Source organism: Gambusia affinis, linkage group LG14, assembly GCF_019740435.1.
Source record: "Gambusia affinis linkage group LG14, SWU_Gaff_1.0, whole genome shotgun sequence".
In the NCBI taxonomy this organism is placed as follows: domain Eukaryota; kingdom Metazoa; phylum Chordata; class Actinopteri; order Cyprinodontiformes; family Poeciliidae; genus Gambusia; species Gambusia affinis.
Window position 1 is genome coordinate 10,408,149 of NC_057881.1, and position 24,774 is coordinate 10,432,922.

General features: G+C 37.6%; 5 protein-coding genes across 9 annotated transcripts; 1 reads left to right on the forward strand and 4 right to left on the reverse strand.

The window, feature by feature from the left end:
- Nucleotides 1-298: 298 nt before the first annotated feature.
- LOC122843103 (hepatoma-derived growth factor-like) lies at nt 299-4,543 on the reverse strand. 2 transcript variants are annotated; one of them, XM_044137608.1, is made up of 6 exons: nt 3,865-4,543; nt 2,379-2,455; nt 1,893-2,031; nt 1,112-1,270; nt 857-1,027; nt 299-400 (listed from the first exon to the last, which is right to left on the reverse strand). In XM_044137608.1, the coding sequence occupies exons 1-6, from the start codon at nt 3,949-3,951 to the stop codon at nt 380-382; spliced, it is 654 nt and encodes a 217-aa protein (XP_043993543.1). In that variant the 5' UTR covers nt 3,952-4,543; the 3' UTR covers nt 299-379. The 2 variants fall into 2 exon arrangements, with proteins under 2 accessions (XP_043993543.1, XP_043993544.1); XM_044137609.1 differs by lacking the exon at nt 3,865-4,543 and adding an exon at nt 3,249-3,348.
- A 369-nt stretch (nt 4,544-4,912) lies between these two features.
- Nucleotides 4,913-10,154, forward strand: prcc (proline rich mitotic checkpoint control factor). Its single transcript, XM_044137611.1, has 7 exons — nt 4,913-5,646; nt 5,731-5,778; nt 6,321-6,818; nt 7,422-7,514; nt 7,625-7,771; nt 7,911-7,976; nt 8,839-10,154. The coding sequence occupies exons 1-7, from the start codon at nt 5,371-5,373 to the stop codon at nt 8,923-8,925; spliced, it is 1,215 nt and encodes a 404-aa protein (XP_043993546.1). The 5' UTR covers nt 4,913-5,370; the 3' UTR covers nt 8,926-10,154.
- A 1,206-nt stretch (nt 10,155-11,360) lies between these two features.
- mrpl9 (mitochondrial ribosomal protein L9) lies at nt 11,361-15,432 on the reverse strand. The gene is made up of 7 exons (XM_044137612.1): nt 15,131-15,432; nt 13,773-13,932; nt 13,556-13,680; nt 13,418-13,471; nt 13,196-13,297; nt 12,512-12,595; nt 11,361-11,714 (listed from the first exon to the last, which is right to left on the reverse strand). Exons 1-7 carry the CDS (start codon nt 15,209-15,211, stop codon nt 11,451-11,453), a joined length of 870 nt encoding a protein of 289 aa, XP_043993547.1. The 5' UTR covers nt 15,212-15,432; the 3' UTR covers nt 11,361-11,450.
- Nucleotides 15,433-15,538: 106 nt separating this feature from the next.
- LOC122843108 (transmembrane protein 272-like) lies at nt 15,539-19,026 on the reverse strand. Its single transcript, XM_044137613.1, has 4 exons — nt 18,877-19,026; nt 18,750-18,800; nt 18,485-18,676; nt 15,539-17,320 (listed from the first exon to the last, which is right to left on the reverse strand). Exons 1-4 carry the CDS (start codon nt 18,917-18,919, stop codon nt 17,064-17,066), a joined length of 543 nt encoding a protein of 180 aa, XP_043993548.1. The 5' UTR covers nt 18,920-19,026; the 3' UTR covers nt 15,539-17,063.
- A 1,259-nt stretch (nt 19,027-20,285) lies between these two features.
- On the reverse strand, nt 20,286-23,040 carry si:dkey-266f7.9 (uncharacterized protein LOC100006223 homolog). Of its 4 annotated transcripts, none has more exons than XM_044137614.1 (4): nt 22,906-23,040; nt 22,533-22,598; nt 21,289-21,859; nt 20,286-20,963 (listed from the first exon to the last, which is right to left on the reverse strand). In XM_044137614.1, coding segments are annotated over exons 1-4 (996 nt in total). In that variant the 5' UTR covers nt 22,908-23,040; the 3' UTR covers nt 20,286-20,606. The 4 variants fall into 4 exon arrangements, with proteins under 4 accessions (XP_043993549.1, XP_043993551.1, XP_043993550.1 ...); XM_044137616.1 differs by lacking the exon at nt 22,906-23,040 and adding an exon at nt 22,815-22,830; XM_044137615.1 differs by lacking the exon at nt 22,906-23,040 and adding an exon at nt 22,738-22,828.
- Nucleotides 23,041-24,774: the final 1,734 nt, after the last annotated feature.

Below are 24,774 nucleotides of genomic sequence, written 5' to 3' on the forward strand. Positions count from 1 at the left end.
TTTATTTCTTCCCTCAAACTGACAAATGTTTTGACACCTATTATTCAGTCTTTGTAATTATGTAATTGCACTTAGAAATAAAAAATATATAAACACCAAAATCCTGTTTGTACACAAGCTTGAAAATGCTCAGTTCAATTGTTTGAAGCCTGATCAGAGAATGCTTACTTTTTGTTTATTCTGGGATATATAATATCCCAATAGTGGCAAATGGAAATTTGTTTGTCTTTCAATACAAACACGTATTTTGAAATGTTTTTCCTCACATAATTCGCTCATTAATTAAACAGATGAAATCTGGCCTTCTACAGGTGTTTATTTCGAAGCCTGAATTCCAGAGAGAAGCATTGAAGGTTGTTGGTTTTCTTCTGAGTCGACGTTAAGCGCTGTCTCTTACTGGCTGCAGGGAGAAAAGAAAACTGTAATTAGTGCAGAGGTTTAAACATAAGCAGTGTAAAATTAATAGAGACCATATGCACACACACACACAAAAAAAACTACAAATAAGGATTATTTTAGTAACAATTATTCTGATGATTAATTTTTTAAACAATATTAGAAATGGATAAAAAACACTTATCCATATTCTTTTCTTAAATAAGAAAAACATTTTATATCATAAACTGCAATATTAATAAAATGGTGTCATTTATGTTGAAAAGTATATTAAATAAGAGATATGCTGCTGTTGAACTGGTATATAGTTGAAACCAGATAGTCACACAGACACTCTGTATAAACAGACAACCAGGTTTGGTTTGTCTGACTGATAACATGCAGCATCTTTACTAGCCTACAAGTATGTTAGTCAGTTCTAATACTTTGATCGTAGCCATCATTAATGAGAACATTTGACCTTTTCTGCTGTTAGCTGGGCCTCTGCTGGAGCTTTCTCCTTGCCTTCTGGTTTCAACTCGCTCTGTGAGGAAGGCGCTGTTGCCTTGGTTCCTTCCACATCATTAAGCTTGGCCTCTGTATTGGGCTTTTCGCCTTCTTCCTCTGTAATCTTTGGCCGCTTGGGAGATTCCTATCAAAGTGCAGCGAACGTTGAGGACAGCCTAGCAGTAATCTAACTGTGATGGTCTGGACAATCTGGCAGACTGAAGCTCACCTCTGTGGACTCCTCTGCTTTTCGTTTAGTCCCTCCCCTCTCGTTCTTCTCGTCGATGACCAGAGTCCCCTCCTCTTCGTCACTGTTGCCCTCGGTGTTGGCTTTCTCTGAGCCCCCTATGTCTCCAGTACCTTCCGATGAGTTCTCATTCTTTGCCGTCTAAACAGAGAATAAAGTAAATGTAAAAGCAATACAAATGTCAAAGGCACCATAAAACAAGAGATATCCATTCATAAAACAGTCTATCTAGCAGCATTAGAGGTTAAGAACTTATTGTACTTAATATCTGTTGCATTGATCAGGTCGATATTTTATTTTATAAAACAAAACCTTAAACCACAAGCAACAAAATAGAATCGTACAGGAATTAGGAATTGCACATTAGGGAAACGTGATAATGGCGGTGAAAATGTAAATAAAAACAACATATATCATACTAAAACAGTGTTAATCACTTTCATTGCAAACAAAAACCCCTGTTAGTGAGGAATTAGTAAAGCTACTGACAAAAATCCCAACCAAAGATTCATTATATTTATGTCAACACAGTAGTTTATTGAAAACACTGTTGCATTTCAGGTGATGGTGGAAAAAAAAAAAAAGAAAATCTGAACATTTTAGTGCTCCCTTAGAACATTTTCTGCTGCTTTAACCAGTGAAGCATACAAAATATATCAGACAGAGAGAACCTGATTATTTGGTACTTCTATTAATCTGAGCAGTTGTTTGCAAAATTGATGTTTTGCACAGTGATACACATTCATTCAGGCAGACGACCAACCTCGTAGCCTTCGTGAGTGACAGTGGGGTTGTTCTCAATTTCCCAGAGTCCCTCAGCAAAGCCTTTCCTCTTGTTGGTCTTTCCAAATTTCTCCTTGCATTCCTCATAAGGGAAAAGATCCTTGGCCCCCAGAAAAGCCCTGTGATCATTGAACATTTGAGCTGAACCAAAATCTGAAATCAAGCTCACAACAAAAATATTTCAACAATGACAGAGCTCTGCAAGCTTCATATTACCTATGACAAAATGTATGTTAGTGATTGATTAACAATGAAAGTTATGAGTAATCACAGAGGTGTCCAAAGTATATCATGTCTTAATGATTTTTGTTTGAAATGCAACATTTTTATAGTGTGTGCCAGGATGTGAGTACTGAAGCTACACAGTAATTGATATCTGACCAGTCTAAAATAGTAAAGTGGCACAGTTTTTGACATTTCCCCTGCACAAAGTAAACTAACAACAGGTTAAACACAAAATACTTACGTCTCATGTGTCCCAAAGAAGAACACCTGGTACTTGTTTGAGGGCGACTTCACAGCTCCTTCGGGTAGTTCATCAATCTGGGAAAGAAAAGAGGAGATGAATAATAAAATGCAAACTTAACAAAAAGAAAAATGGGAAAGGATTCTTTCTCGAACTGGTTAAATCAACAGTCTGAGTCTCATAATCTAATAATAGTGAATTGCTGAACATCCTTTCTGTACACCTATTGGGCCTGTCATTCTGCTGGCATCAATAGCCTTTCAAAAGGGAATAGCAAAGTACGGAGGGACAAAAACACCACCAGAATGATGGACAGACATGGTGACCATTTGCCTCTGCCAGACGGGGCTTTTGGCATTCACCAGATAGGAGCGCTGTGAGCTGGTAGTTGGGGCTGGGCCCAAATTCTGTTGAGATGAAGCTGATAAGATTGAATAAAGGGAGGGAAAAACCACTGCCAAAAGTCACTGTTAGAGCAGAAGGTAAAGAGCAATCAGTCTGCAATCACTTTTATTGAATAAGAGTATTAATTACTCACATTTACTCAGTTACATTTACTAAGGTAACTTTTTGAACAATTACATTTTACTTTAGTAAAGTCATGTTTAAGTATTACTTCAGTACAATTTGGGGTGGTAAGAAAAATGAAAGACACAATTCTCCATTTCATTTAAAGGGTGAGAAAAAAACATGAAAATTTTAACTTCACTCCAACATACAGAACCTGGTCAAACTGTATAAATAAACACATAGAAATGTCCAACGACCAAGGGATCCTAACGTGACAAAAAAATAATCCTGAAATGAACAGTGTCTTGTCTTAAATGATAAACTAAAGACATGATGTGACAGAACAGGTAAAAAGAAAACCGTTTCAACGTGAGAAGCAGCGCAGTTGTGAGGCCAGGTGCGCATGTTTACAAACAGCGAAGGATAAAACCGTCATAAATAAGTCAGTAATTAAACAGCTGTAAAGAAAACAAACATATCTAATATACAATTAATGACGATAAATGACAGTGCGTTGTTATACCACATGTTAAGCTGTTAGTTAACGTTCGCTCCGTGTCAGCGGCTATAGGTGCTTGACATGACCGTTAGAGTTTGTGGCTCACGCGCTGCTCCCTGTAACGGCTGCGAAAAGCTTAAAGTTAACGCTGGCCCCTCCACAGGCCTCAGGGGACACGAAAGCGGCGCATAACGAGAACTAACAAATAAGTACATGACAGTATCGGTGTTGAATAAGATGCCTGCAATTGTTATATTATGGTATGCTGCGCACGAAAGCAATGTGTAATCGCTAACTATTGGGTCTTTTCGTTTACGCTGACTAAAAACGGCCGCGCTAAGCTAACTCATGGTAGCTGGCTACCGTTAGGCCTCTCGGGTGAACAAGTGGAAGGTAGCACGGCAGCAGCAGACGGATAAATTCAAGTTAGCAGCACAGTCATAGCTGGAAGCTAAACATGTAACGGCGGGAGCTTACCCTCGCAGGCCAGTGTGGATACCCCTTCATTTTAGCAAACACCAGGTCTCCAGGCTTGTATTCCTTTTGCCTGTTGGATCTCGGCATGGTTCTGGTTGAATATCAGAGATGTGTTTGAATAAAAGGAAATGCTAGTGTGGCTTAAAATTTATTGTGAACACCTTCTGCGACAAAAATCAAAGCAGACTGTCGATCTGACAACCAAATAAACAAACCAGGCGCGGAAAAATTGGAGCTAAGACGCAGGGGGCAATTTTTTCTTCGTTCTTCTTCTTTGGATTGAGAGCAACGAAAACAACCCGCAGCCAAAAAATAAGAGAACAATTTCTGCGCTACATAAATTTCTACTGCTTAGCGCGAAATATGTTCTACCGAGGATAAACGTTAGCCCGTCCTCCGGACTATTTAGGTTTGAAATGGAAACCCGCTTTCCTCGACAGACGCGCCCCCCAGTATTTACATGGAATCAAAACACAGCGCCCCTACTGGTCAGAACCTCACATCAAAGCAAATTTCTCGGACATAAATTTGTGACTAAATATATGGGTGACGTCGAAACTAAACAGAAGAAACTAACATATACATATATATCCATCCATCCATCCATCCATTTTCTTACACTCTTGTCCCTAGTGCGGTCGGGAGGTGCTGGTGCCGATCTCCAGCTAACGTTCCGGGCGAGAGGCAGTGTTTTTTATATATATATACATATATATAGCTTTTTTCTGACCTTAATCTTAGCATTCATCTCAATTTCTGACCTTAATCTCAGAATTCCTAAATTTTCAACACTCGAAATGCTGAGTTTAATGTCAAAATATGGTCTTCTTAAAATAATGGGCTAAGTCTCTTTTTTTTTTTTTTTTGTCTAAATCATATTTTGGCAATAAGAAGGGGTAATATTTTTCTTATTGTTTCCTCCCAAAATCACTCAGGCCATTATTTCAGGAAGGTGAAGATATACATACTTTTCAATGACCCTAATCCTTTTCCGTAATATTGGAACGCACAAGTTTTTAGGGTGAGAACCTGTTGTTTTACCACCTGATCACTAGGGGACTCTATAGCTTCAGTGCTGCTGTAAATAGCACAGGAAAAAGAAGTCGGCGGTTGTCCTCAATCACTGGACGATGAAGGCGAATGTTTTGATGGAGTCAAGGGAGTACTGGGCGTAGTTTACGAATGCAGAGTTACTTTAAAGCGACACATTGTGTTCGTTTTGCTCAGTCGTAGACATTACAGTTAAAATTTCTGCATCCGGGCAATAAACTGTATGAAGATAGGTCACGGTGGCCTAGCTAGCATTCGCTAGCTCCGTGTTTCCAGTTGATCAACTCAGCCCCTCTTTAATGCTCTAATCGCTGTTGTTTTATCTGTTTAGCATAGATAGTGGTACATTTAAAACTCGGGTCACCTCACCAGGAAACACGCTTGTGCGGCTTTTTCAGAGCGACTCATCCATGTTCACTAGTTCCTTCACACTAATCCTCGGTAGTCTCAGCAAACATGTCTCTAGTCGCTTATGGTAGCAGTGATGAGAGTGACTCGGAGGAAACCTCGACTTCTGCCGCAGCTGAGAGTAAACCTAGCGGGGGAGGGCTCTTCTCTTTTCTGCCTGCGCCTAAAGCATCTGGATCTGCAGCTGGAGGGAAGGAGGCAGCATCCAGGGCAAAAAACTCTGTAGCAAAGGAAAGCACAGGAGGGTTCCTGTCCAGTCTGCCCAAACCCAAGAAACGAACAGAGCCTGTCAAGATCCCTGTGCCACAACTTCAGAGACGGGATGTAAGTTCAATCAGACTCCTGATCATGCGCAGTGCTTACTCTGGTTGATCTGAGATGATCGTTTGTAATAATTTTTATTTACAGTCAGACTCAGACGAAGATGAGCCAGTCCCAAAGAAGCTGCAAACCCAGGTAAGACGTTGCTATCAGTAGGCGTCTCACGATAACATATTTTGCTGGATGATGTATTGTTCCAGACGTTATTACGATAAATGATAATGTTGTTGATTTGATATAAAAGAAATTACACATTTTGTAGATTTTTAATTTAAGCCTTTTTATACAATATTAAAAATACACCAGTGATGTAAATAATCAATTCAATTCATTTTTTAAGTAAGAAAAAAATAAAGTGTTCCTTTAGTGAATTTGAACTGGGTGAAGCAAAAACTATGTCATTCTTGAAGTTTTGGGTAAAACATATTTACTGAAAGAGGATTTTTTTTTTTACGTAAATGAAAAATGTATATATAACTTGTACATTTTTGACTTAATTACTGCTCTGAATATTTCTGACTTTTTGGGGCTTTTTTAAAATAATCCATCTCTTTTTTTTCACCTTCTGAAGTTCAAAGGAGTTGTAAACCTATAAAGAAAAACTAAAACTCCTTTTAGTTTGTCGTTGTAAAATGTATCATTCCCATTTTAACCAGTTTGACCGTTCCTCTCACCAGAGTGCTGGTTCAGGTTCAGGTCTGTCCTCCATTCTCCCCAAACCCAAAAACCTAACAGTGAAGGAGACGGACCGACCTTTGATCCCTCACACGCTCACTAAGCGTCCAGATCCCAAAGCACCTAAACCCGGAGCTGCTGCTGCTTCGGGTCTGATCGGTTCCAGTGCATCTCCCTCCGCCATCAAAGCCGCGGCCAAGTCAGCGGCCCTGCAGGTGGCGAAGCAAATCGCAGCAGAAGACCAGAACAATGAGGAGGACATAACCCCTCAGAACTACTTTTCCCTGGAGGACGACTCCCAGCCTCTTCCTGACGTCGTCCCGATCGTGGATCCTGAGCCGGCGGTCCCAGCTGAGCCCTGTCCTTATGTGGCAGCTGATGAGCCGGGACAGTCGAATGCACCTTTGGACTTTGGAGGGAGCCATGAGGGAGCGGGCTCATGGGACGGTCAATACGACCAGTATCAACAACCGATGGCCGGCCCAGAGGGGTTCCCCGAGGTAAAACCATCTATTTATCGGAGCCAGATCGCTTCAGGCGCAGAGTAATGCACTGTGTGCTCAATTCTTTACTGATACGATCTGACCTCAACTGTAGCTAAAGCCAACTATTACTGCAACTAACATTTATTTAATCAATTAATCTAATTCTGCAGTTTATTCATTTAACCTCTTCAGCTTTTTATGCAATATTAGAAAGAGATTAAAATATGCAAAAAAAAACAATTAAATTTTTTTTTTTTTAAAGATTTATTTTTTTTTTTGCCTAATGTAGCATTTCTTTAGTGAATTTGAACCGAGTGAAGCGAAGACCGCCATTTCAGGAGTTTTGTGTAAAACATATAATGTGAATTTTTGGATTAATTTCTGCTCGGAATGTTTTTTTTTTCCCCCTGCAAATTGCATTTTTTTGAGTATCTACACACCAGTTGGCTATTAATCGATTACTAAATTAGTTGTCCATTATTTCAGTAATTGATTGGATTAATCATTTCAGCCCTAAAGCCAACATTTTCCCAGTTTGTTGTAAATAAATTAATACTTTGGTCCCATCTATAAATATAATAAAGCTATACTTCAGGTGGCTTTTGTTTTCATTTAAAGGGTTACTATGACGCGCCGTACTACCAGAACCCGAACCCAGAGTTAGCAGAAGCCGAGCCGCCGGACAACTCTACCATGTTTGACGACGAAGGAGTAAGAAAGATTTTCTGTTTATTAATAAAACTGCCTTTCTGAGCCCATTTAAAGGCAGACTTCTAATTTACAAACCACTACAAACTCCTTCTCACTTGCCTGCTGCACAGTTCATGCGGCTACAGGGGAAAAGAAACCGAGGCAAAGAGGAAGTGAAGTTTCTGGAAATCAAAGGAGACGACCAGCTGAGTGGGAACCAGCAGTGGATGACGAAGAGCATCTCTGAGGAAAAACAAACCCGCCAGTCTTACAGCAAGGTGAACGTTTTGCATGAGTTCTGTGTGGTTTTGGTTAAAAACGGTCAAATCGAGTGCCTTTTACTGGAAAAATACATAAAAATACTAGAAATATTGATGCATTTATACCTAACTTTAGTGCTTTTTGATGTTTCTGCAGAGAAGAGGAGAACAGCCTACAGGGCAACAGAGGCGAAAGCATCAGATAACGTATCTCATTCACCAGGTGAGCAGCTGCTGAAAGCATTTAAATAATAACTCTTGGAAACATTAACCATAAAGGAGAAGTTTCATTGATCATAGTGTTTACATTACATTTTAATTTTGAAAAACACTTTTTAATTCACATTTTATGTCACAAGAGCACAAATTGTACCTAGCAGGAAAATGGATGGAAAATTATAGAAATGGTTTTCTATGTTTTAGCATCGAAATAACTTAGTATCAATGTAGTTGTAGTTCTTATCTTCTTAGATTTTTTTTGTTTTAATCAAACAACTACTTCCAACAATTTTACTGGAGTAGAGCTGGAATTCATAATATTTAATAGCAGTTCTTCACCATGTGCATTTCACCCACTGCAATAACAATAAATTTACAAAATATTGTGTTGCCCTAATTTGTGTGAACATTTATTTTCAAGTCTTGCCACAGGCTGTCACATTGATTTAGGTCCATAATTTGACTAGGCCATTTAGAACATAAATATGCTTTGATCTGCATGGGGATGGTGATGGATAGTTTTTCACTCACACCGTTTCTGCTGTTCAGGTCAAAAAGTTCAGTTTTGGCCTCCGACCCAAACTGTGGAAGAGGAATACAGATACGCCCAAATGTGTTTGATGTTTATTTGTAAAAAAAAAAATACTTGAAAACCTTATTTATGTTATGTTCTGTGTCAGTGCATCACATAAAATCTAATTGAAAATGGAAAAACGATCACAGTATAAGTACTTCAAGCTGTTTTATCCCATTGTAAAAGATTCCTACAGATTAGCTAATAGTCCATGTGGGATTTATATATATGTATGTATATATAGAACATAAACAGAGGTTCTGAATTTCTTTGTTTTAATTCTTCTTCCCAGGCAAAGGAACGTGAGATTGAGCTGAAGAACAACTGGGCAGAAAACAGGATGACCCGGCGTCAGACCCAGGCCAAATATGGCTTCTAGATCCTGTAGCTTTGGACTGCTGTGGCGTACAGACACATCGAATCCCAACTTACCGATCTCCAGATTTATCCTCTTCCTTTAGGAGCAAAACCTGTTTTTTTTTTCCTTCCTGATCTGCAGCCTGCAATGTCTTGAACTGATAATACTCTGTCTGATATGGTGTTACTCTGTCTGAATCCCGGTCACTCCTAGTAAATATAAAGGCTAATCCTACAGAGAAACCCAACCGGTGTTTTTAAGGTACCAGAACCACACATGTTTTTCCTTCATGGTATTTTCTAAGGTCTGATTCATTGTTTTTGTTGTGCATTTGGTTGTTTTTAGTTACAATTTTAAGATAAAAATTTGTGATGTAAAATATTCACAAAATCATCGACTAGTCAGTAAATTATGCTACAATGAGGATTTCGTCGAGAGCCAACCATGCGCTTAAATTTGGTCAATCTTTGTTGCAAAAATAAATAAATCTTAAAATAAACCCTCCAACAGAATTTTTAACGTGAAAATTCTCAACTTTCTTAAAGTAAAATCAGAATTGCCTAATAATTCTTGGGTGTTGGGGAAATAATTCAGAGATTTAAGCCAAAATTCAAAGGAAAAAAAACCCTCAAAATTCTGACTATAATCTCAGAATTTTTTTTCTTCAAAACTTCAGAAATTGAAGGAAGAATTCTGATTAATAATATCAATTCTTGTCTTGTTAGCCTCAGAAATCAGAGTAAATTCAAAAATCTGTGTTTAATCTAAGAATTTTCAGGGGAGGGATTTCTGAGATTAAATTTAAATTCTAAGAAAATAAATGCATAAATACCTATTTAGAAATTCTTGACTTTTTTGCCTCTGAATTCCAAGAGTGAAATTTTGAGGCAAAAATAATATTGCCTTTAGTAAACTTCACAGAAGAAAAAAACAACTAAATTATTAGATTAAATGCAGAAAAGTAAGAGAGGGAACAGTCAAAATCTTAAAATTGTCTTGTTTCTCTCTTTTTTTTGAAAATGTTTCAGAATTTTGATATTAAAGTCAGATTTCTGGGTTGTTGGGCTTTTATTTCTGGATTCTAACTTTTACCTCAAAATTCTGAGATTAAACTCAGAATTCAGGCTTTAATCTGTTAAATTGACTAATTTGAGATTTTTTTCCCCCCTCTCAGATTAAGTCATTTTTTTCCGTGATGTTGTTCTGTAGCAATTAAGTTATTTTATTTTACTGGGAGTTCTAGAAGTCTGTAACACTTGTTTTCTTTACCGCTTTTCTTTCTTCTTCTTCTGCGGGTTTCAGTCGTTTTAGGTTCAATCTGAACAGTTTGATCGCAGGATTGTTGGGAGAAAATGTGAACTTCAAAAGCCCAAACTAAACTGTCCAGATGGACACATTTGCATCCTTTCCTCTTGTGTTTTCACATCTTATGTGAACTATACGAGCAGTTCTGTATATGTAATTTTTCTCTGAAATGCCAGATCAACCCTCCATTAATAATGTGCTGGTTTTCTCCAGTAGCTTAGCGATGGTAACAAGATACCAGTAGGATTTCTTCAGAAGCCTGTAAATGTGAACGGATCCAACTCAACCCCAGATAAAAACCCAAATGCTACACATCGGCAGTAAAAGGTGAATTTGTAGTCGGAAAGGAATTTAAAGTTACAGAAGTTTAAATATATATTTGTTATGTTGAAACAGGACTAAGTGTTAAATTTTTCAATTTGTGTTGCAAAAAATCTCAAGCGCTCGCCCTGTTTTTGTTTACTTTATATAAGTGTGTAATTAAAATCCAATAAACAAGTTTTGAATTTTTCTTGTTTTCTTACATTTTTAATGCCTGTTTGCTGTTTCTTAAATGTGACATATGCTTCCTTGAGCAGGTTAAGTTTATGTGCAAAACATATTCATTACATTTTTTGCTAAAAATAATTCTTGTACGTTTGATTTGTAGCTAAAAGAAATACTTGTATCAACATGAAAAGCCCTTTCTTCTTGATTTATCCATACAGCGTAGAACTAATCTGCTTATTTTTGGAATAACCAATTAATAAATTAATAGGGAAAAGTGCTTAAAAGATTGTTTTAACTGTATTTCAATAAGGTGAAGCTAAAACAGCCACTAGAGATTTTTTTTTGGTAGAACATATTTACAGACAAAGTTTATTTTACCATCTTAAATGCAAAATGCATTTATTTTTTTAACATTTATGGCTAATTTAGTGTTCTGATAATTATGTTCTTTCAGCAAATTGCCTTTTTTGAGTCTATGTAATCCAGTTAATGATTAATCAGGATGAATTTTGTATTATTCCACACAGCTCAAATACATAATTAAAACCCCTAAATCAATTACAAACTCCAAATGTAAACATTATCTTTTAAGGAAAATTCTCACTCTAGTAAACGGTAAGCTTTTATTTTTCATAATAAAGAACAAATTTACTGATTCCAAAGTGAGATAAAGATTTATTCCTACATGCTGTATTTTTGTTTAGCGATATAAAAACCATCAGGTTGATAATTCTTAAATATTTGGGAGTCCTTTACTTTTTATCAGAGTTTCCAGTCGGCGGTGATGTTGATCCCTGCTGGGTTTGGACGGTTGTTGAGTCTTTACCGTCTTCCGCTTCCTGCGCTTCAGAAACGGCCGTTAAAATGGCGTCGTCCTCGTCCTCGGCGTCAGCCTGTGAGTCGCTTTCGGCCGCCAGCAGCTTCCGTTGCGCCCGCAGCTGCTTCTGGTAGACCCCGGACTGATCTTCGTACGGCAACAGGGAGATAGGAATGCGAACTGTGTCCATCCCATTAACCTGGAAGACATTCCGAGTAGAGACGCAATTTATAGATTAATAATGAGTTGATCTAAAGTTGACTGATTTTATTGATCGTCTAACAATTCATGAAAATGCGGCCATTTTCTTAAAAAATATATTTTCATAGTATAAAGGGCTACATTTTAGTATTATTTTGTAACAACTGCATTTGATACCGACTGAATAAACAGAAATTTGTTCATCGCATTATTAAACCCAAGATGCATATTACAAAAAATAGCAAACAAATAACCACTTAACGTGCCTGAAACGAATAAAATAAGTGAAATACTGCAGCTCGGCTGAAGGAGCGCCATTAAGCAGAAAAGTAAGGAGTTTGTGTCGGATATTTATACAGAACCGCATAAAGTGCATTTTTCATCCCACACCGGACTGTTTGGATCAATTCTCCTTCCTTTTCTGGTACGGCTCCGCCGCCATCTTTGTTTCCGTTTCAACGGCTCCACTTAAAGACGACTAGCTGTGCCCTCTGCTGGACGGGGGCCAAACTACAACACTAAAAGAAGGTTTAGGGCGGACTTTATTAATCGATTGAAACTAATTTTAGTCTAATAACCTATTAATCGACAAGTAATCATAAATCAGTTAATTATCCATGTTCCTAATTCAAAGGCAATTTGAATTAGGAATATGCTAGGAATGTTCCTAGCATATTCTATGCTTCCAACGTGCTAGGAATGAAGCACTTTGTTGGTGTATTTTAAAGCAAAAAAAGAAGGTAACTGTCCAGAAGATACTGTAAAATGAACAGAAAACGAGAGAGAGAAACTCACTGTAATATCACACCAGTACTCTCCCAGTTCCTTTATTGGCTCAAACGGCAGACTCAACGCATGAAGTGGAACAACAATTCCCAGCTGAAGAGGTGGGACAGAAACAAGAACAAATCAGCTGCTTATATTCTCAATCAAGTTATTTTGTACACAGTTATTCAGTCCAACAACCCATGAAAAAACTCTTACTAGGTCGGCACAAAATATCAAATCGCAGTAGTCACGGCTGTATAGTTGTGTGCAAAAATCCTGCCTGCAAAAAGCTGTTTGAATGCCATATTTTAACAGGTTTAATATATGTCAAGTGCCTTGCATTCTAATATTACATTTGACGACCTTGAAGAAGTGCCCCTGCTTTTCATCCGCACACCTTTCCACACTGATATAAAAATAACAATTAAGACCTCATTGGGTCATCATTGTCAAATCAACATGGAAAGTTTTAAACCTTTTTCTTGGCTATTTCAGTCCTCAGACCTACTTCCTGTAGAAAATCTGGAGAAATAGAGGAGGACTGACTGCTGTCCTCTTAGCAAAAGGTGGTTGAACAAAGAAACGGGCATCATATTGATTATTAATTAAAGATCAGCGGCTTCAGTTATAGCTTAATTTATTTTACAATTTCTTTACCAGTGTTGCCAACAACAGTGAATAGTGGTGCACACAAAATAAAAGTAGACAAACCTTCTTTTCAAACTGTCTGCAGACGACTTCTTTAGTGAGCTGGAAGTCGTCAGACAGCGTTTTGATGACTTTTAGTTTGGATCGCTTAAGGAGCTCAACTGTCTGTAAATAAAAAAAGTTGGAAAACATTCAGTAAAAGCAGTTTGTTTTACATCCCAGTGTTTTCAGCCAAACATAGGAGCAATTCTGAGTAAATGAATCATTAGTGCCAAATAAACTCACCAATTGTCCTGTTCTGGTTTGTAATCTCTGATCTGGTTGTCCCTCGCGCATAAGCTGTGTATAAATAAATGAAATGACAATGAATAGCTATATTTTACCATTTAAGATGTAAAATAAACTGTTATGTTTAGTACGCACTCTCAGCTCCTCAGCAAACATCTGTTTATTCTCCGGTGATGGATAAACGGCGAGGCCTTGGGCCAGCAGCTTATTTCGCCCGATTGACTTCTTCACAAACACGGTATCGCCTCTCCCACCGAGTTCTGTTATTTTAAACCAAAGGAGGAGGTTTCAATATAATATTTGACTTTTTAAAAGTAATTTAGCACTAAAGTTGGGGGTGCCGGACACTCACTTTCTACAGTTTGGGTCAGAATGAGCTCCATCTTCTCCTTGGGAGCATGTTTGGTATCCTCGACTAGCTTGTAGATTCTGTGTCTTCGGGGGTGAAGCCTCGGCGGACTGCCCTCTTTGGACAAAGGGACCTCCCACCATCGCTCCACTATAACCGTGTGCTGTGGACATTATTTAAATGATTTCAGCTGTGTTCACCTTAAGAAAATACATTAAAACATCACAAACAGGCAGGAATATTCTGAATTTAAATCAGAAGGCAGCATGGAGAAATAATCAGTTAATCACGTTTATCTGTACAGCACATTTCAGCAACAAGGCGGTTCAAAGTGCTTTACATTGTGAAAACATGAAAACATCTTATAGTCGACAACATAAGAACTGAGATAAGAGAATCAAACGAGGTCCAGAGTTTGGACAGATTCTCCATTTCAAAACTGAGAACTTTTCCAGAGTCAGATGCCAGAAGTGGAAGTTTATTTTAATTTAACTAACTGGAGACTATTTGTTTATATCAGTATATTGAAGTAATGAGAACTTTGGTTTAGTAATAGTTTCAATATGTCAATATAACAAGCTTTATTTTTGTAATAATTGTATTATCTTGAGATTAAAATTAAGCAAAAGTCCATCATTTCATATGATGGAAGGTTTAATCACGTTGAAATTACACTCAATTCTTACTGTATTAACAACTTCACAATCTCACTGTGTCGAGATTATAAGATAATGTTTGGTTTGTTATGATCACAGTTTCATAATGTCATTTAATTGAGATAAGATTACAAGCTCGTTATGCTCTAACAATGACCTATTGTAATTATCTCAAAATAACTTGACCTCATAATGCTGAAAATATATATATTTTTGTCAGCCAGTTATCTATTCTTGAGATAACTAGCTGTCAAAACCACCTGATATAAAACTTTGATAATTTCATTCGTTTAAATAAAAAAAGACCTGCTTGTCATTATCTTTCATTGCAGTTTTATTACGTATGTAAAAATAAGATTTAAAACTGCATGAATACATGCAGATTTAATCTCATTTTTAGTTGTCAACAATTTCATTATCTCATAATATCAAAATAATAATAACATGGTTGTTTTGTTGTGACCAAATGTATTTCTGGTGGTTTTTGCCATGTTGTTTAAGTCAATTTGTCTGAAAATTCTCAGTTCAATTTAAAACACTAAAGCAGAATTAGGAAAAAAAGTCAAAGCCCGATGATAAAAACGTTTGGCTTATGGATTGATAAAGGTTTGGCATTAATAAAAATATCATAGACCTAATTGGTTTAGCGTTGAAATATATGTAAGAGGTTAGATTGCATGTTTTCAGACACACTGCGGCACTGACCTGAGCAGGAGTCCTGGAGAAGCTCCTGACAGCGGGCTGTCTGAGCAGAACCTGAAGGGCGAAGCGACCGCAACTAAACATGTTGGTCCAACACCGAACTGGGAACCAGGGCCGCCAGTAACCTCACCGATACTGGTCCTTCAGAGCTCCACCCGGCCCTCGGATCTAACACCGACCACACTAACTAACCAATAAGCTAAACTCTGTTAGCTTCAGCCATGAGTGCTCTCACTACTACAAACATGCGTCCGTTGAGTGGCGTAAAAGCAGGCGGCAGTGCGCCACCTATCAGACTGGAGGAGGTACTACAGGTACTTATTTACTTAATTTATTTCAAAATGTGTAAGAAAATCAATAAAACTTAGCAATTTGATGAAATGCAAATCCAGTTTACACATTATATCCCCTAATAATGCTCTCATTAAACTTTATGACCAAACTCCTTAATTTATTGGACTTGGTTGGTTTTTATTTTAATCTATTATGATCCATGACAAATGTAAATCAAATCTATGCAGATAAAATATTACTATAATAATGAATGTTGTTTAAAACTGAGAGTGAATTATCTATTTCTCCAATAGTTTTAATATTACACTATTTGTTAAAAATATTCACTTAAAAAAAACTTTAAACAATTAACATCCCTATCCAGGTTATTGTTTCAAAATAAAAAATGGATGGACAGATTTTCATTGTCATTCAAACCTGGAAAATACTTAATTAAGTTGTGTATTACTCCAAAACATAGTTCCCAATACATAGATCTGGAAGTGATCTGCGCCATCTTGGTAGGCAGAGAAACGCTACATTAGCTAAGGTATTTTTTCTAGTTTGGCAGTAAGTACTACAGTAAATATCTCTGATATTTATCTTAGTATTACACAGAGGTGGTAGAGAACTAATAATTTGTAATCGAGTAGTTGTAACTAACCTATGTTATTTATAAGTTAGATAGGAATGAGGCGAGAGCTAATTCTAAGCTTGTGGATTGTTTATTGTTGTCATAGCAACTGCCTACCAAGATGGCTTTCAGCTAAAAAGTTTCCAGAAGTGTGACATCACATGAAAACCATAAATATGAACTTCTTGTTTTGTCAAAATTGTAAGGCAACTCAATCAAATTCAGCCTTATAAAGGCTATTAATAATCACTCAGCATTCAACCTTCCCATTTATAGCCGTGCTAATACTCATATTTTTAATGTCTAGTGCACTTGCACACAATGTTAGTGGTATTAAAGAACTTTTTTACACCACCTGAAAAAATTATAAGATCAAAACTGTAGGTGCGTTAAAGAATCTTGTCAAAGATACGATATACAAAGATTTCAAACACATACAACCAAAATAATAATAATTACAATGATGACTGAGTACTGCAGAGTAATTTTTCAGTCATATGGTTTGTAGCAGGGTTAAATTGGGCCAGATTAGAAATAAGAAAACAATGACAAACCATGTTCAAAAAAGTCACCAATTTCTATTCAGGTCAGCCTCAGCAGAATAACAGATTTTTTTTAACATCTTGCATTTCAAATATCTGGTGTCTCATCATATTTTGACTTAAAAATGTTGAGTTTTTGTAGGTGTGAATCTGTAATGTGAAGGAGATTTGATATCTGATGAGTTGTACCACAGCCTGCAGAGAACAACAGATACTGGGTTGATGTTGAGGGTTTAAGCTATAAAACACAAATTAACTTTATTGCAAAAACTTGTTTTTTAGAGAAACAAGCAGGAATAAGGCATGTAGGGTGGAATTTCTGGCTACAGCTATGAAACATTTTTCTATCTAGTGTACAAGCTTTAATAATGTCAAGAAAAAAGCAAGAAACTGTCATCAAAAAGACAGAAATCTACACTACCAGCAGTGCAAGAATAACCTCCTCAATCACTTTAAGACCTTACACTGACTTAAACCCTGATTTAAGTCACACATCCCCGGCTGCTGGCTCCTGAAAACTGGTTGCACCATAGAAGCTTTTGCGGTCTGGCAGCAAGTGGCGTCCTGCAAATACGGTGGTGCAGCAGGTGAGCAGAGCCATGCAGCAGCCGCAAACGAACACCAGGGCCATGGCGACCCACAGCAGCGTCGTCACAACAAAGGCGAACTGGTAGGTTGTCTTGTGGCAGTATGGACCTTTATCGGAGTAGTTCGGAGGGTAAATTGCATAAACCCACGAGGAACCTAGAGGAAGAATGCACAAGAAGATAACATGCAGGAGATTTTAATCAGCTGAGCAGTTAGAACTAGAGAAATGCAGTTGCTTTCCAAATTTTACTGCTGTTCATGTTTTGGATTTCTGAAACTAAATTTGAAAGAGATGCATTTTTGCAAGAATAATCTCTGCACACAAACATGAATTCTGCAAAACCTGGACTTATTTAACCAATAAAATACCTGAGTACTACTTCTGTTTTCCATTTTTGCAGCTTCAATTCCACACTGAATGTAGCTTTGTGCTAAATGAATAGATAACATAAAGGAGATTTAAAGGAGCTAACCATTTCTCAGACAATGAAAATAGAAAGAACTAAGAAGCCTTTGGCTCCAGCAATGAGGTAGGAGACGGATATAGTCAACAGATTGTTTCTGGATGTTACAATTTTGGGGTGAGTCTGAAAAAAACCTCAGAGATTTCTTGCACAATCTGTTGTCTTTAGCCTCATTGAACCTAGCTCATTGTTGATCTTTCCTTCTTTTTTATTTATTTATTTTTTTTATTAATTGGACCAAAAACACTGACTTGTGTCTTTGTTTCACTAATTTGGAAAAATCCTGAATCACTGACCAATCACCTTGATATCAAGGACATGCTTGAACATAATTCAGCATCGTGATGACAGAAATATGAAGATTTGTGTCAGCATACACGTGGAAATAAACGTTGTTGTTTGGTGATTGTATGGATCCTGAATAAAAGTGAGACGAGATTGGAGCCTTGAGGAACTGCACATTTGCTTTTGTCAGTAGAACTGAAGAGACGCTGACTTAAAAAAATATTTTGGGAATTATAAAACTTTACAAATAAAACTCTGAGTATCTGAAATCCTATTAAGAAAGAAACCTGATTGAAATTATGTTGTTTTTTTTGTTTTTTTTTAGCTCTAAACACTTTAGCATTTTTTTTTCAAACATAACAGTTAATTTTATCAAATGTATTTGTCTCCTGTATTACTTTTAAACAGAATGAACAAATTAAAAATAGCTTCAGTTTTAAACTTAATTTAAAACTCCAAGTTAATTATTGCTAAATATTTCAAAATAACACTAATACAAAGACACTCGGATTTTTTTTAGCACATAAAATCAGAAAGTGCCTTAATGCAAAGAGGTAAATATTCCCCTCACCTGCTATCAACCAGGCGAAGCTGAAGATGTGCAGGACGGTCATGCAGGCCAAGCTCAGGACGTGAAAGGCTCCATCTTGGAAGCCGCTGGTGCAGTAGGTGAAAGCCAGAGATAGGAGGCTGCTCGCTCCCAGTACCACCAGGTAAATGGGAATGTTGGGCTGCAGCGGACAGCAATGCATATGTGTGGCACCTGCACAGCAGCTGCAAACGTTACACCTTCATCTGCTCAGAACTGGAAGTGTAAGTAGAAAAGTTAAACCCACCCAGTCCAATGGCTGCAATCATCACCATCCACCAAATCATGTTCATCACAACTACAACAGCAAAGAAGCAGAGAGGTTAGAAACTGTCATTTAAATTATATTCTGAAGTAGCAGACGAATGGCTTACCAGTTGCTGCAATCAGTCCGGCACTTTGAGGTCTGTAGTCCATTGTTAGAAGTTGGATTTGACTCAATCGAGGGAGTTTTACCGTGAAAAGTAAACCTTTAAATCTTCTTTCTTCTTCTAGGTTAAGACTTCTACAAGGGTTGGTCTTAAGTGACACCGTTTGCTGTTTGAACAGGATGTGAAGTCACTTGGTTGAAACCCACTATTTTGCAACAGCCTTTGCTTCAAAGAGGAAATAATGATAAAATCAGAAACTCTCATCTGATGCAAACAAATTAGCATCCAGAAATATGGCTCAATCACTCTAACGGAGGCCTCTCTTTTGCTTGCAAATCTGACTTTTTAGAAAACGGAGAGGCTCACCTGTATTTCAACAAGTCTACAACCAATTTAATTCAAAATTAGCTGCAAACCCACAAGGTGCAATTTCCTGTGGTCTCATATCTGTCTGAAGAGTTACTGGATGCTAAAACAAGACAAACGGCTGATGCATGAACTTTGTGTTCAGAAAATTATGAAGAATTAAAACGTGCTTTACGCTAAAGTGGAAAATAAACTTTGCTTTTTTTCCTGATGCTTTTCCAAAGGAGATTAAATTAAACACATTTAGAGTCTTCTTGCTAATTTGGTGCCCTCTAGTGGTGGTTGGTTGCACTGGAATTTATTTACAGATTTCAGAGTTAATAGGGGTAGAAATTCATTCTAAACTTGTCAGATTTTTATTTGTTGAAATATTTCAAAAACCAGAGCTGCACTTTTGCACAGCTGGCGGTGCTGTTGCCTTGCAGCAAGAAAGTCCTGAGTTTGAATCCCGGCCTGAGGTCTTTCTGTATGGAGCTAGCATGTTTTCCCTGTGGGTTCTCTCTGGGCACTCCGGCTTCCTCCCACAGTCCCAGAACGTGACTGTTAGGTTAACTGAACGTGTGTGTGTCTCTCTGTGTTGTCCTGTTTGGCTTGGACACCTGTCCAGGTGTAAACGATGGATATATAGAGTTTAAAAACCCTGGCTCACTGCTTAACATTACACTTGTTAGTGTTGGTGTATGTCTTAAAAAATCCTAATAAAATTCCATAAAGCTGGTGATTCTGATGTGATACAATGCACAAAAAATATGTTTGCAAGAAACAGACTGACTAGATATCGACTATTTGCACAATTTAACTTTTTGCACAATTTAAACTCCTTCAATGTATTCTGTTTAAATATTTTGTGTTCTTTTCCCATTTATTACTGAGAAGTTCTTTGGTTTTTTGTTCTTTGTTTTATCATAGTTATTCAATGTTTCTATTTTATTTTGCCCAGCCTTTACTGTTACTCACTGACAAACAAATAAAGCAATATTCTATTATATTCTACTCAGGAAATCGTCAAGGTTTATTAGATGAGATATTTTTCTAAACAGCACAGGAACTCGATAAGACTGGAAAAATTGATCATAACAGGAGATGAAAGCACAAATAGCTTAAACAATTTCATTTATTTGTGAGGCTTGTGTTCAAATTCAAAATAAAATTTACTGGGTTTTTTTCCCAAAAGTAAAAAAAAAAAATATATATATATATATATATATATATATATATAAATTTTTTACCTGCCATTTTCTTAATGACAGGTAATGACTAGTGAGTGGAAAACAGGTTTGGTTTAAAGTTTATATATTTCTCTGGGCTGCTGTTGTTAGAAATCTACCGGATTTTTACAAACTTCTGAATTACAACAACAGTATGGGTCAGTTATTAGCTGCAAAATGCTTGACCATATATCTGAAATAAAAAATTGCATGTTTCACATCTGTTTTGTTGGTTTTCACGGCCTCTCTCAGTTGGAAATTAATGATGGTTTGGATGATAGGAGCAGCTGGGAAGTCCATGCATATGATTCCAAGGCGCCGGTTCTGGTCGGTCTTGGCCTGCAGGTACTCATACAGCCGTGGGTTGATTCCCTTTGCGACAGCCCTAGGATGGGCGAACACACCAGCTCCACTGGTGTAGGTTAGAAAAATCTGAGCCATATTTCCTGACGGTGTGGCCTCCAGGTGTTTGTAGACACTCTGCCACTTCTCCTCCAAATTCAGCAGAGAGGGAACCTGCAGGCGGCAGCCAATGTACGTCACTTGAAATACTTAAAACCACAATGAGAGCAAATTTATTAGGCTACCATGAACCTAAATTTACCTTTTTAATAAAAAAAAAAAATAGAAGCTTTCTCCTCTCCTCTTTTAGTTTCACAGCAATGCTTGTCTGATTCTTGTTGGATTTAGAACTTTAATCTCATTGGCCAATAAGAAACTAGTCAATAATTATTGAAGTGACAAAATCTGGTTTAAAACCAACAGTATCTCATGCCCATTCCAGTGGACATGGAGATAAACGTCTAGACAAAAACAGAAACAAAACATTTACTCCTCATACCTTCCAGGCATCAGCTATATCCAGGGAACCGTAGCGCATTCCCAGATCTGGGCCGGTGAAATCCTGCAGGATGATGAGCTTCCCTCGGGCCTCAGCCATGGTCGGCACCAGGCGGCTGTGCCACAGCAGGTCCCAATGGCCGTAGCGATGGATGAAGTCGACCACAGCGCCGTAGATGTTATTCGTCTCGCTGAATTCCTCTTTCACTCGCATCAGCACCGTCTCACTTGGGTATTCGAGCAGGAAGTCAAACACGCCCTTTAGCACATGTCCAAAGTGAGCCCACTGGTAGGAGACTCCGTGGTGGATGGTGAGATTCCCGTTGACGTGACGCACGCGCACATCTAGAAAACGGACGCCGGCTCGGAGCTGGGAGGCCAGGCTCCAGGTCTGACACTCTGCGTAGACGCCGCCATACAGAGACATGGTGTTGTGTGTTCCTGGCATCGTGACAGCAGACAGCGGCTGATCATCAGGGATGCTGGCCATCCAGGAAGGGTTCAAGAACTCAGGGTGTGGAGTGTCGTCATAGTCGGGTCTCTGGATTGCTCCAACACTAAACCCGACGACTCTATTAACAAAATGAAACCGGCTCATTAAACTGTCCAGGCACGTCGCAACTAAGTGGCATCATGATGTCACCGGGTGACGGATGCTTGGAAAAAATAAATGTCTGGATGCGCAAAAACTTTCTCTAGCTGAACAGAAACAAAACTGAAATTATTGTCTTTGGATCTCAAAAGGAGCGATCCAGAATCAACACACAGCTTCAATTGTTACAGCTAGAAAGTAGAAATCAGGTTTGTGCATCATCAGCATCATCATTACTGGCATTATGGCTGCAATTATTTTAGTAATCGATTGTTATATTAGGAGAAAAAGGAGAAAGATTGCAAGATACCAAAGGGTGGCACAAAAAGTAGCAACATCTCAAACAATCAGATTGGAAATGAAACCTTTGGCACACTGGTCAATAATGAACAAATGAAATGGATAAATGGACAAAAGATTCAGTCATATTAGTTACAAAGTGGCTCAAGGACAACAAGGCAGTGTTTTGGAGAAGCCATTGCAAAGTCCACAGTCTGACAGAATTACTTTTTATGCAGTGTGTGTAAATACATGCCATTATCAAAAAATATATTTCAGAACAACAATAATTATAAATATGCACCATAGATGGATTATGATTGTTTAACTTTGTGTTCCCTGTGTCAGTGTGTGGCCTGTTTGAGCGCCCTTACCCCAGCAGGAGCACCAGCTCTGGTAACAGCTTGAACATTTTCACCGATGTCATTTCTTTTCCAGTCCTAAAAAACAATGTAATGTAAACGATACAGCGAGAGAAAAAAAGAATCATAAAGCTAGCATTCAATTTGTTATAATTCTCAGTAAAGGTGAATAATAAAAAGGACAAGATATCTAATTAAAAAGCTGTGGCTCGCCTACATTTAGTGTCCATTCAATAATCAAACAGTTTGATTCTGGTTCAAAGCCAGCTCAGCCTTTTGCTCACCCATACTGACCACTTCAATGGCCGACTTAAACCCTCCTAATCCCAAAAAACTGAACGCACTGCTGAGTCAAACATGCTGCTCAGTTCAATAAAGTTCATACATGAAACTGTGGGTTCAGTCCAGTCGGTCCGGTCCGGTCCGGTCCGGTCCGGTCCGATCCGGCCCGGGTTCCAGCGGACGATGCACAGAAAGAGCAGGACAGAAAGAAGCTGGGACAAAATGAACAGCCAGAGTGTCAAACGGGGTTTTGTAGTGAGAAAAACTGCAGAAGAGCAGCTGAGCTGAAGGTGGGAGGGGAAAACGCATGAGAGTGGGGGCTGAGAGGCTCACAAAATACCGGTTTCTAAATGTATAACAGTTTTAAAATGTTTTATTTTTACATTATTTTAACTTATTTATATAAAAATACTTTTAAAATCGACCAGTTTTTACAATTTGCACATCAAAACTTTACATGAAACTATAAAAACACGTTTATTTAACCTGTCCAGGTGTAGTGTACTGATTAAACAAGTGCAGAAATAGATGGATATTTGCTCAAAATAGAAACTATTTATACACGTCTACCGCAGCTGACTGTTTTCTCACTGTTTTTTTTTTTTATCATTAGAAAGCATAAAAGGAGGAATTTGATAAGGTTTGGAATTACAGTGCTTTACATAAGTAACTATGGAAATGAAAAGTCACAAAAATTTCCAGCAAAAAGTCACAGTTTTAGGCTTTATTTTTGAGACATTTTTGAGAATTTCCTTCGTGTGTGGTTACTCAGTTAAGGTATGAGGGTGGGAGAAACTCTATTTGATAAGGTTTGGAATTACAGTGCTTCACAAAAGTAAACCAACTTGTTGAACTTTGTCATGAATTTGTAGCAATGATGCATGATTTTCCCCATTTTTACAGATAGAATATGAAACGTTGGGTATGCTGGAATAAATGATTTTAGATGCTCTAACATGTTTTCTTCAGGGTTTGAGCTTCATCTCACTGACCAGTTTGACTGTCCTGAGTGAATAAAAGCACCGCCACAGCATGATGCTGCCACCTCCAGGTTTATGTCAGTAATGTTGTGTTCAGGTTGTATTCATTTCATTTCATTTATTTCAAACAGACAAAAAGTAAAAACAGAAAAAATAATAATAATCATGCCCATTGACATTCAATTTTCCATAATTTGTTTGAAAAGGAAGAAATCTCATGATTTTCTGCTCCTCTTATACTCAAGAACCAAATAAACTCCTAAATTATTCCCACATAAAATTACACTTAAACTTCACATTCACATGGTTAAATGTACAATTATTTACACATTTTTAATATCGACAATATTAAAAATGTCTCAACCATCCTCTACAACATATTGATGTGCACTGCTGATGTAAATCTAGTTTACAAAAGTCATTTTGTAAAATAAACAGGACATAAATGTGACAAATTGATTATTTTTCAAACAGACTAAAAGTTCACAGAATGAAGAACAATGAATCTTTTTTACTTTGCCAAAATGCAGATGCAAACACATTCCCAGAAAACAAAAAACAGAGTTGATTTCCTTTTGAATAAAAAATAAAATTCATAGACTGCAAAAAAAATTCCATCAATAAGAAGCAAAATCCATCTATGAATAAGTCTTTCCTGCTAATTAATTACCGCATTAATTAAACCAACATTTAAAAAGTTATTTTTTCCCCACACAATATTTAAAATAGTTTCCTTCCAAACACTGAAGGAAAAACATGTTGTAGAAGAAACACATGTTTCTTCTACAACATGTGATGTAGAAGAAAGACTGACAACAGAAAAGAGTGTGTGTTTGGTGTGTGTGATATCTAGAAAAGCCAGCAGATGTTTCCTGGTAGAACTGTCTTCGATACTCTGATTTCAGCCACAGTTTGGACTTAAGCGTCTCAAAGTAGTTTGCAGACCTGGTGTGCCTGAGTCAGTCAGTCTGAAGATACTAACAAAACCGTTT

What these genes read in the sequence shown, in the direction of transcription:
- LOC122843103 (XM_044137608.1), bottom strand. Translation starts at nt 3,951, where the DNA reads ATGCCGAGATCCAACAGGCAAAAGGAATACAAGCCTGGAGACCTGGTG. An exon ending in ATCCACACTGGCCTGCGAGG is followed by an intron (nt 2,456 to 3,864) that starts GTAAGCTCCCGC and finishes TTTCTTTCCCAG; the next exon opens with ATTGATGAACTACCCGAAGG. An exon ending in TTCTTTGGGACACATGAGAC is followed by an intron (nt 2,032 to 2,378) that starts GTAAGTATTTTG and finishes CAATGATCACAG; the next exon opens with GGCTTTTCTGGGGGCCAAGG.
- prcc (XM_044137611.1), top strand. Translation starts at nt 5,371, where the DNA reads ATGTCTCTAGTCGCTTATGGTAGCAGTGATGAGAGTGACTCGGAGGAA. An exon ending in GCCCAGAGGGGTTCCCCGAG is followed by an intron (nt 6,819 to 7,421) that starts GTAAAACCATCT and finishes TTTCATTTAAAG; the next exon opens with GGTTACTATGACGCGCCGTA. An exon ending in TAACGTATCTCATTCACCAG is followed by an intron (nt 7,977 to 8,838) that starts GTGAGCAGCTGC and finishes TCTTCTTCCCAG; the next exon opens with GCAAAGGAACGTGAGATTGA.
- mrpl9 (XM_044137612.1), bottom strand. Translation starts at nt 15,211, where the DNA reads ATGTTTAGTTGCGGTCGCTTCGCCCTTCAGGTTCTGCTCAGACAGCCC. An exon ending in TCTCCAGGACTCCTGCTCAG is followed by an intron (nt 13,933 to 15,130) that starts GTCAGTGCCGCA and finishes TAATGTCCACAG; the next exon opens with CACACGGTTATAGTGGAGCG. An exon ending in AGTACTGGTGTGATATTACA is followed by an intron (nt 11,715 to 12,511) that starts GTGAGTTTCTCT and finishes AATGTCTTCCAG; the next exon opens with GTTAATGGGATGGACACAGT.
- LOC122843108 (XM_044137613.1), bottom strand. Translation starts at nt 18,919, where the DNA reads ATGGACTACAGACCTCAAAGTGCCGGACTGATTGCAGCAACTG. An exon ending in GATTGCAGCCATTGGACTGG is followed by an intron (nt 18,677 to 18,749) that starts GTGGGTTTAACT and finishes GCTGCTGTGCAG; the next exon opens with GTGCCACACATATGCATTGC. An exon ending in CTTCGCCTGGTTGATAGCAG is followed by an intron (nt 17,321 to 18,484) that starts GTGAGGGGAATA and finishes TTCTTCCTCTAG; the next exon opens with GTTCCTCGTGGGTTTATGCA.
- si:dkey-266f7.9 (XM_044137614.1), bottom strand. An exon ending in GAGCTGGTGCTCCTGCTGGG is followed by an intron (nt 21,860 to 22,532) that starts GTAAGGGCGCTC and finishes TTTTGTTAATAG; the next exon opens with AGTCGTCGGGTTTAGTGTTG. An exon ending in ATATAGCTGATGCCTGGAAG is followed by an intron (nt 20,964 to 21,288) that starts GTATGAGGAGTA and finishes TGCCGCCTGCAG; the next exon opens with GTTCCCTCTCTGCTGAATTT.